This window comes from Ornithodoros turicata, chromosome 10, assembly GCF_037126465.1.
Source record: "Ornithodoros turicata isolate Travis chromosome 10, ASM3712646v1, whole genome shotgun sequence".
In the NCBI taxonomy this organism is placed as follows: domain Eukaryota; kingdom Metazoa; phylum Arthropoda; class Arachnida; order Ixodida; family Argasidae; genus Ornithodoros; species Ornithodoros turicata.
Genome location: NC_088210.1, coordinates 15,889,479 through 15,908,098, shown reverse-complemented (window position 1 = coordinate 15,908,098; position 18,620 = coordinate 15,889,479). Strand labels below are relative to the sequence as shown.

Here is an 18,620-nt window from a genome sequence, read left to right as displayed (position 1 = left end):
TCAAATTGACGTATTGATCATACGTTATGGATTGATATGTACTGACGGTAGTTTTGTTTTGAATTGCGGTAATCCTTGCCGTACAACCACCCCGTATGGGTCGAAATGGTAGAAGTACAGGAAATGTGGGATGTCTTCTGAGAGGACTTCTGTGTGGCATTCAGGCAGCCGCTCGGCGGGCCAGTCGGCAATGCATGGAAGCTCGCTCACGATGTCTTCCTGCTCCGCACATGTCTACAACGATTTCATATCTATGTAGCATGGACAACTGTTCGTCTTCCAACATGTCTGAGACGGCGGAACATTATTTGTCGCGCTGTTGTATATCGCTGTTACTACAGAGCAGGATTGCGTAAATATACGAGGAACAAAGCAGCAGGAAGCAAGCAGCGAGCCCTTGAAAGTCCCTCCGCGACAGTTCCTTCTGTCTCTGCGTCCCTGTTGCCAGTGCCCCTTTTTCTCAGGCTCCAGGAAATACTATACCTTCGTCACAGATATTTCAGCTTCCAACAGCCTTATAGGCCATTGCGAGGTTCCTGGAACCACTTCCGCTAGCCGGCATTACAACTGCGAAAACAATTGTCATTGTTGACCGCGGAAATAAATTATCGAGTGTGGACTCGCCGGTGCCGGTCAGCACTTCGGTGGCTCCGACTGTGGGAGAATGGTCATCTTCCAGTCCGTGAGGGCAGGGCTCCGCTCGCTTACGAGTGGCACAGCACGCGTGGCCATGTCACGTCGAGACTGGGAGGTACTCGGGTTCGAATCTCGGTGCCGGCTGTGCTGTCTGGGGTTTTTCCTGCGTTTTCCTCCTCGTCCTCTTTCGCTACGTCGACATAGCGGAGTTCGTCTGCTAACGCGATTCGCCTTTCTGCGAAACTCGCAGATGATTGCAGCTGTCTTCGCAAATTTAAACCTGTAGACTAAAAGCGGAACACGCTTTCCAGGAAATCAGTCTTGACAACGATATGGGACCATGTCGCGTTTTATTTTGTCTTCCCATTTAGTATATGGGGGACGTTTACTGCTCGCAGACGACAGTGGCTGCCCATGAAGCTGACGGTGGCTCGTCTTCACCGTTACGACCGCTGAAAGCACGTCCGTGATTGGCTACGGCCGTTGGAAACACGATCCTAATTGGTTGACATAGTTGTTGCGTCACGTCGACGAACAAGCAGGCTTTCTGTAACTAGGTGGTGTTGGCTCAGGATGCACATTCCCTCAGAGCTTTAGTCGTGACGTAATGGCAAGCTCTTTCATTAGCACCACCACTGCGCTTACACCATCAGCTCGTGCAGAGATCAGATAGCGACTATAGTCGCTATCTGATCTCTGCCCGTCTCTTGCGTCATTACGTCCTACACTATACTACACATTGGAATAATTCAACTCCTACAGGTTAGCTCCGCCCACAAAGCTAAAGACGCAATGATGATTGGCTTAGGCGGGAACATCCCCGGCTCACAACGTATAGTGCGCCCGCGTGCTGCAAACTGTTGCATGTACACTGATGATGTTGCGAAAACACTCAAACACTCATCGAAGACGACGTACGCGTGCGGACTACATTACCCGTCGGCGGAGGGATTCCTCTGTGACTGCAGCTCTTTATGTTGTCTCGTAGTGTACTGCCCTTCGTGGCGACTCTTCCGAGTTTTCAGGATTGTTCGCTTGCGTTTCATTGCGCAGCGTTGTTTTTACTTCGACACAAGTTATATGCCAAATAAATGTGAAATACAATTATTTTTCATTACAGCAAAGGAGCCAATAGACACAATACCGGAACTCACCCGACTGCGATATCACGGCAAGCATGTCCGCCAGCGTGGCGGCCGCGGGAGAGGTCACGTGCTTACGAGAACCAATAGGAATGTCCGACGGTCTTGCTCCTTTGACGTCAGTTGCTGGACACGGAAGTTTGTTGAATGGTTTAGAATCTCGCCAAGGACGACACGTATAGAAAAAGAATTATTTATTCGCAACTAATCTGGCGTGCATTACAGCGAGTGCACCATATACGTATAATGAAAATCCCTATAACGTGCCAGTCAATCGCTCGGCTGTTAGTGCGTTTGTTTATCTTCCATTTTTTCCTTCTTTCTTTCTTTCTTTCTTTTTGATTATTCCCGCTTCGCTTTTGTCGCGGACCTATGAAGTGTGCAGCTTCACAGGCACGACATTGTTATGCTTTATGGTCAGATATTCGATGACCTACGCACCGCATTAATCCATCAATACTTCCTCTTACAACTGATTCAGTGCGCGGTCACACTTCAAACTCGAAACGGATTTCCTACTCCATTTCCGCGTTTTTGTAAAAACACGCCTCGCATGAATTTGCACTCCGCAGTCCTCGATGTTCGCGGCCGCGTCCTCACGTAGCCAACGATCGCCCATTTCAATGTCAGATTCTCGGTAAAAGAAAAAAAAAAGGCTATCCGACGCGGACATTGACCTCTGCAGGCTACGCCTGCATTGTTTAATCATGAGTATAGCGTATCACACTTTTGAACGTCATCCCCGACACGGGAAGCTTCAAGTCGTAGACGTTGGGGGTCGCACTGAGTGGGCGATCTGCTCGGATCGATGACAGCCGCCGAACACAGGGCGGGGACGTCGAGGCAGCAGCACTTGGAAACAGGTGTGCGTGTTGCAGGAGTGTTCCCGGGCATTCAACCCCCGGTGTGAGTGCTGTGAAGCCATGCCAAAGCCCTGACTTTACAGCGCACGGAGCGGACGCCGTTGCTGCTTTCGGTAAGGTAAGTGCGATGCAGGATAAATGTCATCCTCGATGCGTATCATCCTCATCCTTGTATTTCGTTCATTCATTTCAAATTTTGGACTAGTTTTTAAACGAATTTCGTGGGGCCTTTCCGCGTGCAGAAAGCGGTCGGGTCACGTGATATCGGAAGATGCGCGATTTGTAGCAGACGACTGTTGTTAGCTTCGCCGCGAAGATGCACGATTCGTAGCAGACGACTTCTGCTAGTTTTGCCGCAATGGAACGCTTGTCTTTTTTTTTTTTTTTTTTTAGCGCCGAAGTTTTATATGCCGAAAGCAGTTTGCATTGCGGACATGCTTAACATATTTTTCTGTTTATTTGCTCGTAGCACGTGTTTTTGCAGGTATCGATTCGGGCGGTCGATATCGCCCGCTAAGAAACAGCAAAGCGTGGGATTCTGAGGCTTTGCGGAACATGGCGTGTTAACCCGCTGATTATGCTGGCGGGTCGTCGATTGCGTGTGCACGAGGTTTGTGAATTGCGGAAGAGAACACAGGCGCGGCGCTTGCTTCTGTGCGAAAACTCTTCGTGCTTGTCGGTACAAGGAAGTCACAGAGGATATGTTTTGGATCCCAAAAAGGTAGTGCGCGCGTGAATGTTAGGTACAACCGTGTATTATTAGCACCATTTAATACAGATCATACAACTTGGACATGCTGATAAAAACGCCGATGAAATTTATTTTTTTATTTTATTTTTTTGCGATAGCTAGCGGAAGGGTGGGAAACCAGAAAGGTGCTGGCCCATTGATACCTGCCATTTCAGAGACCGTATGTATGTGAGTTATTTGCTGTACCATTTAAATATCGATTTAAGGTTCCGGGTACCTTTTAGTTATTATCGCTTTCGAGAACATTCTTGTTCTTTCTTTTTTCAACATGTCGTATTTTGTGTGTTTAGTAGAATGCCGGCGAAATGTCAACAACTTAAAAGCTTACCAGGTGTCAACGTTCTTGTAGGATAAAAATTTATTACAGTTCATTGTGGACTTTGCCTTACGAGCCCACTTTGCGCGCCTCAACGGTATGTGTAAATCCATGTGTTTAATGTGATATTGTCGTCCAAATATTAAATGCGCAAACCTTATTTACTTGCCTCCGCAGCACGCTGTCTCTGTGTTAACCTAGGGAAAAAGAGGTCGCTTTCACAAAGCCCGACGTTTTTCACCAAACGGTGAATTTTTCTCGAGAGGTGCAGGCGGTTACCATGGGAACTGGAACGCCTCGCGCCTTTCACGAAGAGGCACGCGCGTCGTTTTTGCTATAATACCTGTTATCTTTGTGGGAGCTGAGGGAGAGAGAATGGGCACCTCTCTCCCAGAGCTAGATTTCTTCTTTTTTTTTTCAGTTTGTGATAAGATAACTTTCGAACGCGGAATCACATGGGCGGCGGGCTTCGATTTTCACATTCAAGAGACAAATCCCTACATTTTCTAACGTGATTCCTTCAAAGGAAGTAGAGACATTTCTCAAAAACGCCTAAAAGTGTTCCCCAATTGCCTGGGCTTCAACCGTATTACAGACGGACGCTGAAGCACGTAGCAGCAAACGAGATAGTATTTGGGGACAGTCCCGGGCTTCCTTGACGCATTTGAACATTCCGTACGCAGGGTCCAATTACGACAATTGCCATGATACGCAGTGTGCAGTTGACAGCAGCCCCTTCTATGCTTAAGAAGCCAGAAGATACAAGCAGGTATTTGTGCCACGGACATTATTATTGCTTGACTCAAATGCTGTATGAATTTGAAATACATGTATATATATATATATATATATATATATATATATATATATATACAGGGTGTCCCACCGAAAAAGGGCCAGGGGCTAAAGGAAAAACGGAGTGCTCTACACAAATGGAACCAACTGTACGTGCTTGGCAGTTGTGGGGTCTATCCAAAAGTATTTTTTGCATCGCCCCTTGTCAATTAATTAGCGGTAATTAATTTTCTAACTTTTTAATTATCAGTTTTAGCTCTCGGATGTGAATGAGGAAGTTGTTGTGCATGTCGAAAATGACGCAAGTGAAGTGGTTCGAGGTTGCTATGGCTTGTGGTTTCGTTTTTCCCCGGGTTTAAAAATTGGTTTCAGAAGCCGCGCGCACCATAGAGCGCTCCCCATAACTCGGCGCCCGCGCGCGATGATTGCAGTGATAGGTGTGCCGTGACAAGGGGCGATGAAAAAATATTTTTGGATAGACCACACAACTGTCAGGCACATACAGTTGGTTCCATTTGTGTAGAGCACTCCGTTGTTTTCCTTAGCCCCTGGCCCTTTTTCGGTGGGACACCCTGTATATATATATATATGTATATATACTTCCAGAATTACTTCCGGTGTGACGGAAGTAGACATGCTAGATGGAGGAAGCGGAACAGGGCCCTGCAACAGCGCTGCGTACGAGACAAATCACATAAATGTGGACCATCACAACGCCGCGTTCTCGGCCATGAATTGCATGCGGCAAAAGGGACAGCTGTGCGATGTGGTCCTAGTAGCTGCTGGAAGAAGTATTCCAGCCCACAAGGTGGTGCTGGCTGCGAGCAGCGCGTATTTCCACGCCATGTTCAACAGTGAGTGCATTTTTAAATTAAGTAAAAGCATTTCTCAACATCTGCACTGACTCTATATATGTCTGCTGGTTTCGAAGAAAATGTCGCTGCCTTGTCAACGGGAATACGCCCTGTTGGCATAGGTCGGCGCTTTTCTAGAAATTCATTCAACGTAATGTCATATGTAGGCTTTGCTCACAGCCTATCACATCGACATCAACTTCAACATCATCTCGCAACCCGTCACTCAACATTACCTTATTCGCCACCATTCGGCTTAATTTCTCTCCGCAGGTGACATGAGTGAAAAACTGAAGCCGGAAGTTGTGCTGCATGACGTTTCGTACACGGCTCTCCAACTTCTGGTAGATTTTACGTACATGGGTGAAATCGTTATCACTGAGAGCAACGTCCAGGTAATCGTCAAGTCATTGCAAAAAAAAAAAAAAACTTGATGGTACAGATCTAATTTTCTTTCACTGCTTTTACTCGTATAACAGGGCCTATTACCCGCAGCGAGCCTTCTTCAAATCCACAGCGTGCGAGAAGCCTGTTGCAAGTTCCTCCTACGACAGCTGCACCCCAGCAACTGTCTTGGCATCCGTAGTTTCGCAGATGCGCACGCTTGTCAAGAACTGCATTTCAAGTCTCACCGCTATGCGCTCCATAATTTCCAAGAGGTTTCCCAGACAGATGAGTTCCTGCTGCTCTCTCTGCAAGAGGTCATTATAATGATTTTTGAACGAGCTAGAACCGAAAATGTAAGGAACGAAAACTGACCTGCAGGTTGCGGTTCCTTTAAAGCGCAGGTGGAAGATTTGATATCGAGCGATGAGCTTAACGTGTCATCTGAAGAAGCCGTGTACGACGCTACGGTTGCCTGGATAAAGCATGATATGGCAACACGACAGAAATACACAAGCAAGGTACCAGAGAGTTTTACAGTATAGGGGACCCAAGCGCTTTGGGGGACCCAAGCGCTTTGGGGGACCCAATAAAATAGCGTCATCTCCGATGCATCTGCCCAGAACCCAACTGCGCTTTGGGTGCATGTTTTACGTAAATAGCTTGAGACCACAAAACTGGCTCGCGTCGCTCTCGTGGTCGGCGAGAATCCACGTGAACGTGTCGTCTGCAAACAGCCGAGAACATTTACAACAGAGAAACGGTTTCGTTTTACGATATCAATTATTTTTACTGCTAATGACCCTATATTCCTAGGAAGACGTATCTTTTATTTCCTGATTTCTTTTGCTTTTGTAAATCTCGGTTGTTAGTCCTTGCGGTGCCCCAAGCGAGGAACGCAAGCGCGCTGCTCTGCTGTGCTATCGAAAATCCTTTCAGTCCTGCGCGTGGAGAAGTCGCTGCATGAAGTATAGCGCTTGCGTTTTGGGTCCCCTATTCTCATACAACCTATTATAAAATTCTGCGCAATTGTTATATCGCTTGCGAAATGAAATTATGCGGCACAAATGGCATCTTTCATTGCAGCTCCTACAGCACTGCCGCCTACCGCTCATACGGCGCGAATTCTTGCTGTCTCGAGTTGGAGACGAACCTCTGGTACGAGGCAGCGAAGAAAGCAAAGATCTGCTAATTGAAGCCATGAAGTACCACTTGATGCCTGAACGTCGTAGCGCTATGTGCAGTACCAGGACTACCCATCGTCGTCCAGAAGGACTTCGTTCCTATCTGTTCGCAGTCGGTGAGAAATCTTATTGTGTATTCACACGAGCGCCATTCCCACGGAATATTGTAGTGGAAGACAACAACAACAAAAAAAAAAAAACTGCCCAAGGGGCACAAGTTGCACCGCATGTTTTGTTGAGCATTCGCGCGGCGCTGGAACACTGGAAGTGGCGTACTGCGCACGTAGCAGACGACACCGTCTGCGTCTTTTCCTGTCGTCTGCTACGGAATATCCTACGCCGCGGGATATTGTTCACGGTTAGCAGCACTAACGCCACCTAGAGTAAACAAAGCCTGATCCCTTAAACGACGTGACATTGTCGCTAAGAGTTCGCCAATCACGACCTGCTTTTAGCGGCCGTAGCTATCGAGACGATCCGTCATCAGTCATATAAGCACCCACTGTTGGCCACAGGAAGCCCATGTTTAAAATGGTCTGCGGCGGTTGGTTGAAGCAGACGACATCCCTACGTTACATCTCCACGTCGCGAAGGAGTGAGAGAAGGCATTAAGCAGGCCTTCTGTATCTAGGCAGCGCCACCTGGACCAGCACCATCTTTCGCACGTGGACACAGTTGCCGCGAACGACTTCGAACACAGGCTTTTTGTGGCTTACTAGTGGCTGCCCGTGCGGCTCATGGTGGCTTGTCGATCAAGCTTTGCTTCTAGGTGGCGTTGGCAGTGCACGAAAAGACGTGACGTTGAGCGCTCGTGCTTACGTGGCAGCAGAAAGCTATGACGTTTTTCGCATCTTTCGTTGAAGTATTTGGGGAATGTCGCTGGTGTGAAACATATACGGCTACTAACGTGTTCTGCTTAGAACGCAATTGTTTACGTGGCGCATTTAAATGCAGGTGGAGGGTCTCTCTTTGCGATTCACAGCGATGCGAATACTATAACCCTCGCACCGACCGGTGGTGCCCTTTCGCTCCGACGATACACAGAAGGTCTAGAGCTGGAGTGGCATCACTAAACCGGATGGTCTGTGCTATTGGAGGGTAACTGCCTATGTTTTCTTATCATTCGTGTCATTCTTATCAACTTTTAGTTGATACGTACGTAGCCCTTAATTTATTATTTTTGATTTGATTATTTTTTTTAATTTGTGAACATTAACGGACAGTGGACACACGCGAGGACGACGAGAACACAGCACAGTAAAAGAAACTCAGAGTGCCAAAAGAAAAAAAAGAAAACGAAGATAAACTCGAAACAGATAAATGACTCGTGGCATGTAGAGGACCATTCGTGGTGTCCATGGTGCAATACTGGTCACTGTTAGGTTGTCCTCTAATTTAAATTTTTTTAAAAATATTTGTATGTTTATAAAGATATATGGTGATGTCAGCAGAGTCCAAAAGCGCACAAATAACAAGGAGAAGTAACAGCTTAATTTTTGTATATATCAAAAGTGGAAACGCTCTCCTATTAGGAAATACATGGTCTATATGAAAAAAAAAAAAACTACGTGGTGATGCGCGTTACAAATACTATTTTTATAGCTTCCTAAACACGTGTTTTGTGCACAAAGCAAAGTGAGCACTCTGACTCAGCGGACAGATTCAAGCAACGTACTCATTGCGCTCAGAGGAGTAAGCGGGAGGGGAGAATCTCCTGGTCAGCTCGCGTGACGTTTCGGCCCGATGGTCACGTGTGAGCGCCCTCTCCCACACCTCCTCCTCCTCCTCCTCTTCTTCACGTGTCCAGGAGTGACCGAACTAAACCATTTACAGAGTTGAGATGGCGCCAAAGGAACGCCCTCGTGTCGTCATGATGTCGTCACGTTGGTTTCTCTGCGCGGTAATTTCAAACCGCGTGTATTGCATACATTTATATACCGCTCAAGTTGGCGATGAACAAGGCAAGCGAGTAGTAACCTCAAAATAGAGGAAGGCACAGACAACCACATCAAATTCTTGAAATGCACTTAAATTATATTAAACGAATTTATGTAAATTAACTTTAAAATCTTAAATTAGAAGATACACTGCCCGTGGAAGCAAATATGTACGAATTAACGCTTGGATAGCGAACTTACCCCTTTAAAACTGTACACCGCAGGAACTTGATTGAGTCATTCCTCCGACACAGGTTCGACGGCACGAAAGACCTGTCCTCGGCTGAGTGGTACAACCCACAAACAAACGCATGGACGTTGCTGCCCAGTCTTGGGACGAAGCGTAGCTGCTTGGGCATTGCATCACTTCACGGTTTGCTCTATGTGGCAGGAGGCTATGATGGGGCTTCCTGCTTGAACAGCGTGGAGCAGTTCGACCCACTCGTCGGCACTTGGAGCTCCTTGTCTGGCATGGAGTACCGTCGTCGCTACTGTCGCCTCGCAGTGTTGGGTAGGCTCACTCGTCCTAATACGGGACCCATAGCGTATTGGGGCCCCTAAGAAATAGCGTAGTATGCCCAGAATTGAAATCGAGTTTTGAGTTTTGCGTGCACACGCTATATACTTCGTAACATAGCGTGGGACACGGAGTCTACTCGAAGCTGGCTTCCGCCGCTCTCTCGGCCGGCGAGAATCTGCGTGAGCGTGTCGTCTGCAAACGGTCGTCTGCAAACGTCTACAAACGCGTGTCGCTGTCAATCTTTTCGACCGTTTGCACACGACACGCGTTAAGTAGCTGCTCTCTTACTCCTTCTTGGGAGCTCCCAGTTTCCCACGCGGAAACCCATCTATGAAACGGATACCACTGTGTTGGGCATCGGCCAACAGTCTACCTGGCTAATTTTTTTCGTTCCAAAAGTGCTTAGATATTAACTAAACGAATTTTAAAGATCAGCGCCACCTCTCCGCGGTTGCGGAAGCTCCAGCGGCGTGACGTCACTCCATAAGCGAAGGAGTGAGAGGGCGGTGCGGAGAGGAGGAAAGGTGCCGTCCAGACGCCCGCGGCATTCCTTTTCTCAAAGGCGTGCCACCATTGGCCGGTTACAAAATGACGTTTTCGCGTTTTATCAGAGAGGGAATTCCGGCATACCCTCAATATCCGTCGTCTGCTCTTGTCATGCATTTCGTCGAATAAGAGTGAAACTACACCAGTATTTCGCGTGGGATTTTCGATACCGTGGTGAGTGGTTCGCGAGGAATTAAGTGGCACCTTTTGTTGTGTATTTTTTATTGTACAAATGCCCGTACGCAAAACAAAACAAAAAGAGATAGACAGAAGTTCCCCCTATATTCTAATTTTTCGGTAATTTCACGTTCCACCGAAGCAAGAAGTGTGCATCACTGTAGCGTGATTAAGTAATGACCACAGTACGCGATTAGCGGGGTAAACTTCTAGAAAAAGTATTTACATCGAAGCAGAAATCTTCAACAGCGTAACTGTATACGTCTGACCGATTGTTTCGCTTGAGCAATTTATATTCCCGGCTACTTCTGCTCTCCTGCTGCTGCAGGTGGTGCCACTGAGGTGATCCGTTAGTAATGATAATTAATGGTGTCATTAATCAAATAACAAAATGAAGCAGTTTAAGAAATGTGCAGCCCCAAGCTATATATACTTATATGTATATCCTATAGCATCTGTATATCTTGCAGACGACTGCCTCTACGCTGTTGGTGGGCATGACGGCGCCAACTACCAATCTTCGGTCGAACGGCTCGACCCAAGGGTGGGTATAGCTTTGCCTTTTTTCTTGTACAGCGGACGTCATACGTAACTGTAACGTCCGAGCGCGTGGCCTGCGCGAATGCCAGCGCCGCGGGGTGGTGGCCGCTGGGTCTGAGAGGCCGCAGTGCTCACAGCCGATGGCGATTGTGTGTGCGAAGCAGGGACTGATTGTAAGTGCAAGCCAGCTTGCCGAGCCAAGACGCTTGCCAGAAAATCACTTTTGAGAAAGATTGAGACAGCTTTGCGCGTTATTTCTAAGCTTTCCCATGACGTTCAATCACAACTCACAGACGACGGCGGTTCTTCTCCATGCCCACGACCGCTGAAAGCACGTTCGTGATTGGCTACGGCCGTTGAAAACACGATCCTGATTGGCTGACTCTTAATTGTTACGTCACGTCAACGAGTGCGCAGGCTTCCTGTATGTGGTGTTGGTCTAGCATACCAGTAGGGTGCTCTAGTAGATCGGAAGCACTCTACGAGAACGATACGAAGAGAAGAGCTGTCGAATCAAAAATCAGTAACGTGATATCAGCCACTTCAAAGGAACAAGACGAATGGCCTATGAATTTTTCGGAACAGTTATCGCGCACACCTTCCGATCTACTATAACTCTATAGGTGCTGCGGGAAGAATGTGGGAATGTAGCAGTGATTAGGTGTGTTGCGCAGGAGGGCAAATGGCACCTCTTGCCATCGATGAACAGCCGTCGCAACAGCTGTGGAGTGGCCATCTTGGAGCGGTCCCTCTACGCAGTTGGTGGAAATGATGGCAGCCTTTGTATGAACAGCGCAGAACGCTTTGACCTCGCAGCCAATATGTGGGAACACGTTGCTTCCATGCATTCCAGGAGGTAGGCAATGTCTTGTGTCATCTCCTTTACATATATGCAGTCGCCGACCGATTTTTCGGACTTCTATGGGACTCATAAAGTCGGTCCAACGAGGGGTCCGAATTTTAGACGAAAAAATTTCAAAGGTGCGTTATTCAATATAGTCAAAGAGGACCCAAAAGCTGTTAGTACTATGTATCTGCTCTGCTGCGAACGAACGCGAGAGAACGCTTACGGCAAGATTCTGCGTCACCGGCACCGCCTACTCGCTTGGAGAATCCGAAACTATGACTTTCTGCTCTGGTTCTTTGGAAAATTCGCGGAAGCACGTTGTGTTCACTGACGGCATTAATATTTTGCGTGCGAAGACTTCGATCGAGGTCGATTTCTTAAAAAAAAAACAGCTAGTTTTTAATATTTTACCATGAAGTCCCCTGCGTAAATTTTTCGTTTCCGGCTTCGCTGGAGAACATGGGAGTAGCTGACCCGAAGGGTGAGGGGAGGCCTTTCATCTGCACGTCCCCAGGAAACCCTCAACTCTTTCAGGGAGCCTGAAAGAGAATGAGCGAGGTTCGTATCCTATCGCTCGCGTGTGCTACGTCACCATTACGTCACCGCATTAGATCGGGCCGCGCCTCCAAAGTCACGCCGCTCGGCACATGGCTCATTTTCAGGCGGATTTTGTAAATTAAATTGTGCAATGACCTGACTCCTGGTAGAAGCTTTATGAATGAACCAGGGTTTCGAGTCATGCTAAGCGTCCTTTCATGTGCATGTAAGCTTCGCCTACGCATGGGGATTTGGCATGAATATACTGTGTCGGACTCACTGCCAAAGGCAGTCTAAAGACAAGTTCGAGCTGAAATGTGTGCGAAAAATCGACCTGCAAATGTATGCTCCCACCAGGAACTGAACGGCTGAATGGTGCCGCCGGTGTTGTCCGAAAAATCGGTTGGTAATAGCACTTGTACGTTATTACCCGGTCAGCTTCGGGCCAGGAAGAGCCTCCTTCCACGCCTTTTTGATGTTCCTTTTTTTCTGTCTTTTTTCTTTTTTGTAAACAGCGGTACACGTATAGGTCATACGACATGTAACAACACTTAGCTCAACCGCAGTTGTTAAAATTTTTAGATAGTGCCTGCTTTCTGTGTTTCGTCTGTGCCTCTCACCCCTCTAGATGGCACCAGCTTCGAAAAGGCGACACCGCCGCCATGGTGTAGGTCCGACGAAGTTTCGGTTTCGGTTTTCGAAGTGCGCGAAGTGCGCGCCCGAGGAGCGCATCACCCTCACTGACGGAGCTAGGCTTACCTGGGCCGGAAAGCGGTTTATCCGGCCAGCTGAGCGGCACCTACTCCAATTATCTCCAACACTCCAAATCACGTGACCTCTGACGTGAAATGACCGCTGTGCTCCCTGCCGCGTTCCCGGTCGCCGCAGTTTCACAGTTTCGGTTCATTTGCATATCAAAATTAGGGGATTGATATTTTTGACGCACGTGCGTGTTTCGAGATTTGTTAAACGTGAATTAGATTGCTACTAGGATAGCCTCTCATTCTGCCACCCCGCTTTTGCGCGAAATCCCCAAATTAAAAAGTTAATTAACGAATATTAGGTAATTAGTCATCTTGTAATTGCACACTTTCTTCGAGAGGACGTCTGCCTGGCCGTGTAACTCAACTGCAAAAACGGCATCTATGCTGCTCTCATGGCTTCGTTATAAATTTTTTTATAAATGTTTTACATAAAAGATTTTCAGGATCTGGCCTGTAAAGGCTAAAACAAGTACACCCTGTATACAGTACACTAGTTTGGAAACACCTAGTGAGTCGCAACTAGGACGAGGGTGAAGGTCTGAACGGTCAGGACTTCAGGACCTACATCGTCGCGGCAAATACGCTAGCGACTGTGGCGCTCCCCTTCGAGTGACGTCGTCTCTGTCGTCCGTCCGTCCGTCCATCCGTTACGCGAATGTCAATGTGATCATTTCCGCAGGACGACCCACGAAGTGGTGCAAGCTGATGGCTTCCTGTACTCCATTGGAGGAAACGATGGAAGCTCGAGCTTGAACACTGTGGAGCGCTATGACCCACGGCACAACAAGTGGATGCTAGTCACTGCCATGATGCTCCGGCGGAGCAGCGTCGGGGCGACTGTGATGGAATGCCCAACCCTGGAACGTCTCAACTATGCATCGCCCGGTGAAGTTTGATGGAACGTCTACAGGTGGTGAAATTTTTTGGTGAGTTGCTTTGGGTCTAAGCGTATGAAATTTGACCGTGGGATTTTGTTCAAGCAGCAGTACAGTGTCGTGCGCAGAAAATGATGCTTCTGGAGGAAGCAGCCATGACAGTTGGGATACACGTGACAAACGTGCTAAAGTGTTTCGCTAAAAACGAAAACAATACCCTACGATGCAAATCTACGAGCATTTTGTAATATGCGCTCTCATGTCGTATTTACTCGCAGAATAAGCGCACCCCAACTTGGGCGCCCAAATGTTAGTGCTTTTCATCGCGTATTCTGCGCACCGACCCTACCGGCACGTACCATGCGGCAATGGAGTCAGCATAGAGCGGACGCCAGTTTTTCTCGCGTAACAGGCTCACCCCTCCATGGCGCTACGTTTGTTGGGGTAACAAAGTGCGCAAATTATACGAGTAAATATGATAATAAAGCAATACTATATTATTTTCCTGTACCGATGCTTTCACAACGGCACAAAAAGCACAAGTGAAATTTGTTCGACATTGATACTCTTTTTTTTTATGTGGTAGATTTATGAAGCCAACCACAGGCGACATCCGTGTAGATCCGTCCATGGCCGAGAGAAAGCGAGAGACCGTGTGTGTGTGCGCGCGCGCGCAGGAAGAGAAAAATGCGCGGTAAGATCATGAAAAGGGTAGAGAGGAGGAGCAGATGCACTATGGATGCACGCCAGCTGTGCCACCAGATGCGCCGCCAGCAGGTGTTTGCGCAGCGGCGTAGGAGTTTACGTAGGGGAGAGGGGTGTGACGTCAAATGTTTACATAGGAACGTCTATAAAAGCAGCTTCTGCTCGCGTTAACACAGGTGGTGTTCAACCTTCACAGTGACATCGAAAACGAGTACTTACGAGGGTGCTGACGTACCTGGTGAGAGTGCTGCGATTAGGGTGAGGACGGGCAGGAACGGAAACGGAAGAAGCCAAGGGACAATGTGAGCGTCAAGTGATATGGCAATGGCTCATCACGACACATTAAAGCCCTTTCAATAAAAATTTAATAGCGTATCAATATACAGTTTCGCAAAAGATTTGCCACCCGCGATTGCCCAAAAAATCTACCGCATTCAAACGTCGCGTGCTTCGTGATTTTTTTTTTTTTTTTGCGCGAACGAAACCGCAGTTTGCATTTTCCTTCTCCCTCGCAATCTCAAGAAGGGCGGCAATACTCTGTGCAAGTTGAACTTCTGCGCAGGAGAGGGGAAAATGGGCGGAGAAATCACGTGGGCAGCGTTCCTCCACTCACGTCCTCCACGTCGGCGCGGAGTAACCAACGTGCTCGATGTTGTGGTTGCGGTTACTTCGTTGCTTTCTTCCCAGGTGAATCGACCCACATGGGATCTCCGCGTCCAGTTTATTGTGCCGCGTTAGGTTACGTCAGGGGCTGAGGGAAAGGTGGAACCGAGGAGCTGCGCGGAAGCGTGACCTACTTGCAGAGCGTATGCGGATCGCGGCGTCTCATTGGTTTCCTCAATCGATCTCCCGCGATGATTGGACAAATCGTTTGAGGAGACCAATGGGAGGACGATGCGCATTGCCGCCCTTCTTGAGAAGGTGACAAAGCGTAAATTACGATTTATCCCGTTCCTTTTGTGTTGATGTGAAGATAACGCTAAAAGTAACGGTTGGTGTAAAGGTAACATTTCTCAGTGCGCGAGGAGAAATTGTTGTACTTTAGTGTTCTTTTAAGTAATGAATCTTTTTTTCTTGATGAACTGTTATGATTGACAGATTTTTTACAGTGTGCAGGCGACTTGCTCTTGTGTCAATACAGATGTCAAATTTTTGCCCATTATTATTTTTTCAGAAGAGAGCTAAAGGCTGCCCTGCTAACAGGTTCTCTGCAACCACTTGCCCCAGGCTTTTCAACACACATGTTGACCATCTTACACAAGAAGTAAAGCTCCTCCGCTCCAAATGAAATTATTTTGATGTCCCATAATTCCAACAACAGTCGTCAAGAGGGCATTCATACGGCTCCCATAACCTTACAGAAAGCACCGTGAGACAGACAGCTTTTTCAGTGTACATAAAGTGGCGTGCTGTTCGCACAGATACTTATCCGAAGCTGCCAACAATGCACATATGTGCCGATCGAAACATTGTTGATATTCGTGCAAAACAGCATGTAGTCGTACATATAGGCGTGTAGCATTTTTGTACGGAAGTCATATTCAGGAAGCAGACCAGTGATACCGAAAACATGCATGGGCTGCACCATTTTCTTCAAGATAGACGACATGCTTCACTCATTAGCCCTCGTGTGGCTGTAATGTAGCTCGTGCAGGTCTTGCATGCTGAGGTGTACCATTTATTAATACGCTCGTACAAGCAAAGCAAATTCAAAACTTCCAAATAATTCCGTGAGCACTTGTACTATTTAAGGCATAAACATGAATCCTTCCGTTTGTACTTTCAGTACACACCACCAGGTTGGCGCTTCTTGGAACAAGGCTACACAAATACAGCATTAATATATGTGGTACCTATGCCACTTGAACTGTTCTGGTATTGGTACTGACATGACACATTTTTCGTGACCAACAAATAGAGTAACAGGCGAAGGAATGTAGCTCGAAATTCTCCAAAATCTGTTCCAAAATAACTGATGTTTTGCAGCAATGTTAGATAGCAGTCTGTGCTTTTCGTGTAGACTATGTCTGATTATGACTTATAGTGAGAAGATTGTTGAAGGCATTATTGGATGCAATCTTGCTGCAGCTTTTCTAATAGCAACATCATAACGACAAGCTCTCAACGACTGCACTGCAGCATTTCCAGTTCAGTGTTGCTGCTAGGACATATCTTCGACGATTAAAGAGATCAATACTTCTCATCCAAAGATATTTCACGTGGGGTGTCATGATGACGCCTGCAGAATGCTCTACACATACCATACATTCCACTACAAGCAAGGTGTACACGTTTTTTGTTTTTGTTTTTAAGGTGTTAGGGTAGTTCTGAAAGCAGCGTCGAGGTCTGAGAATACGAGGGCCATTTGCCATTCTTCAAAAAAGCCTCGTTTTTGCTTGGTGATGTTCGTACATCACAGACTCGTAGCCTTGGTTGGAATGTGCAAGCCCTTATACCTAAAGTTTCACAAGCAAATGTCGCAAAAAAAAAAAAAAATCTCCATACTTAGATGTGTTTATTCAAACCCAACGAACATGTCACATGATTTTGTGATGAAAAATGTGTATGAATGCCCACTGTGTTGGTAGTTCCTCAATGTTCCTGGTGGCAGTCTTTAGTAAGTTCCTATTTACTTTACCATTGTAATGCTGCATTTACGCCTCTATACTTTGTGGTACACAAGCACGGAGAATACTGCTATTTGTGTGGAACTTTAGTACAGTACATTTTAGTGTGATTTTGAGGGCTGCAGGCGGCCAACTATATGAAACTTGTTGTGCGTATGACTGTAGGAAGTGGACGTATAAAGATACTGGAACTGACTGTACACTGTACTCCATGTGGATGTGTGCACTGCTGTGATCCTATCTGTGCATTCACACGAGCGAGATCCTTATGGAAGATTCTAGTGGAAGAAAAAACGAAAACACTGCTCACAGAGACGAGGTTCCGTTCCGTGTTATGTTGAGCATTTACACAGTGCGGAATATCGGGAGTGGCGTCCTGTACACTTAGCAGACGACACCGTCAGCGTCTTTCCTGTCGTCTGCTACGTAACATCTTGCGGCTCTGTCGCAGGATATTCCCCTCGACTAGAAGTGTATGTGAACAATGGACGTTGAGCGTGAGCGCTCAGAAAGCTATGACGTTTTTTGCGTCTTCCTAATGTCGCTCGTGTGCGTGCACCTTATGAAGCAGATTTTCATAGTTATTTCACAATATACACACACGTTTTGCGGTTTTTGTTGCTTGTACACTGCCCATCTTGTGTTGTACAAGCCTTAACACTGCCTTCTAGTCGAAAATTTTGCGCAACGTGTGTACTACTCACGCAATGGTACTATTCATGACGTATAAAATTCCTTTTTCAGTAAAAATGTGTGACATTAGCGACGCAAAGTAGGGCTGTGCGAATAGTTGGATCGTTCGAATACTACAGCGAACAACTTGTTCGAATTCCAAAATCAATATAGAATTCTATATGAGAGTTTAAAATGGAAGGAACGTGTCCTTCAGCTCTGAGCCTGCATGTGGAAGTCCAAAAATTCTACTACAGAGGCCATAAAACAAAGTGAGCATGTATGTTGCATCTGTATTCAGTTCATTTATATGACTATTTGCTTCATATTTGCTTTGAGCATATGACTATTTGCTTCATATTTGCTTTGAGCATATGACTATTCGCTTAATTGGTTTTAAAACGACTATTCGCACAGCCCTAATACAAAATTATTCTTTTATGCCCCTCGTTCCTTCACGCAACATTACGCATGTAATACAAAACATTCATGTAAAGCGCCAGACGTGATCAAACTTTTATACAAGTCAGTTTCGTTTTTCCATTACTTTTTACATTGTACGTGTCCAATATAAAAAAAAAAAAAAGATATGTAAGCAAGCTGTGATAGAGGTTGGATCGCATAGAAAGCAGCCCCAGTGATATCATTCTACGTTAGCATTATTCCAGTGATAGCTCGAGTGATACGCTTAGAATGTTACAATACTCCACATGCCGCACGAAACCCTGTTAAGCACATTTGTTTTACAGAAGCTACCTTATCGTAAACTTCGACGCAATTGTAGTGCAACTTGCTTGCCACAGCTACTTCCGACAGAAATACATTAGTGTGCATAATTATTGGATGCCAAGGCTGATTATGTAAAAAAAAGAAGATGCTGTATTTAGTGCCTGTTTTATGTCGATGCTTCACGGTGAGATTTGGTAGCATCTTGAAGTCTTACACTAT

At 46.6% G+C, this 18,620-nt stretch overlaps 1 protein-coding gene across 1 annotated transcript; it reads left to right on the top strand.

Moving 5' to 3' along the window:
* The first annotated feature begins 4,153 nt into the window (after window positions 1–4,153).
* On the top strand, window positions 4,154–18,008 carry LOC135370662 (kelch-like protein 17). Its single transcript, XM_064604449.1, is given in 13 exon segments — window positions 4,154–4,477; window positions 5,110–5,357; window positions 5,631–5,752; window positions 5,837–6,058; window positions 6,146–6,262; window positions 6,828–7,041; window positions 7,880–7,906; window positions 7,909–8,023; window positions 9,117–9,373; window positions 10,576–10,649; window positions 11,320–11,501; window positions 13,473–13,719; window positions 15,548–18,008. Coding segments are annotated over 12 exon segments (1,860 nt in total). The 5' UTR covers window positions 4,154–4,412; the 3' UTR covers window positions 13,690–13,719; window positions 15,548–18,008.
* Window positions 18,009–18,620: the final 612 nt, after the last annotated feature.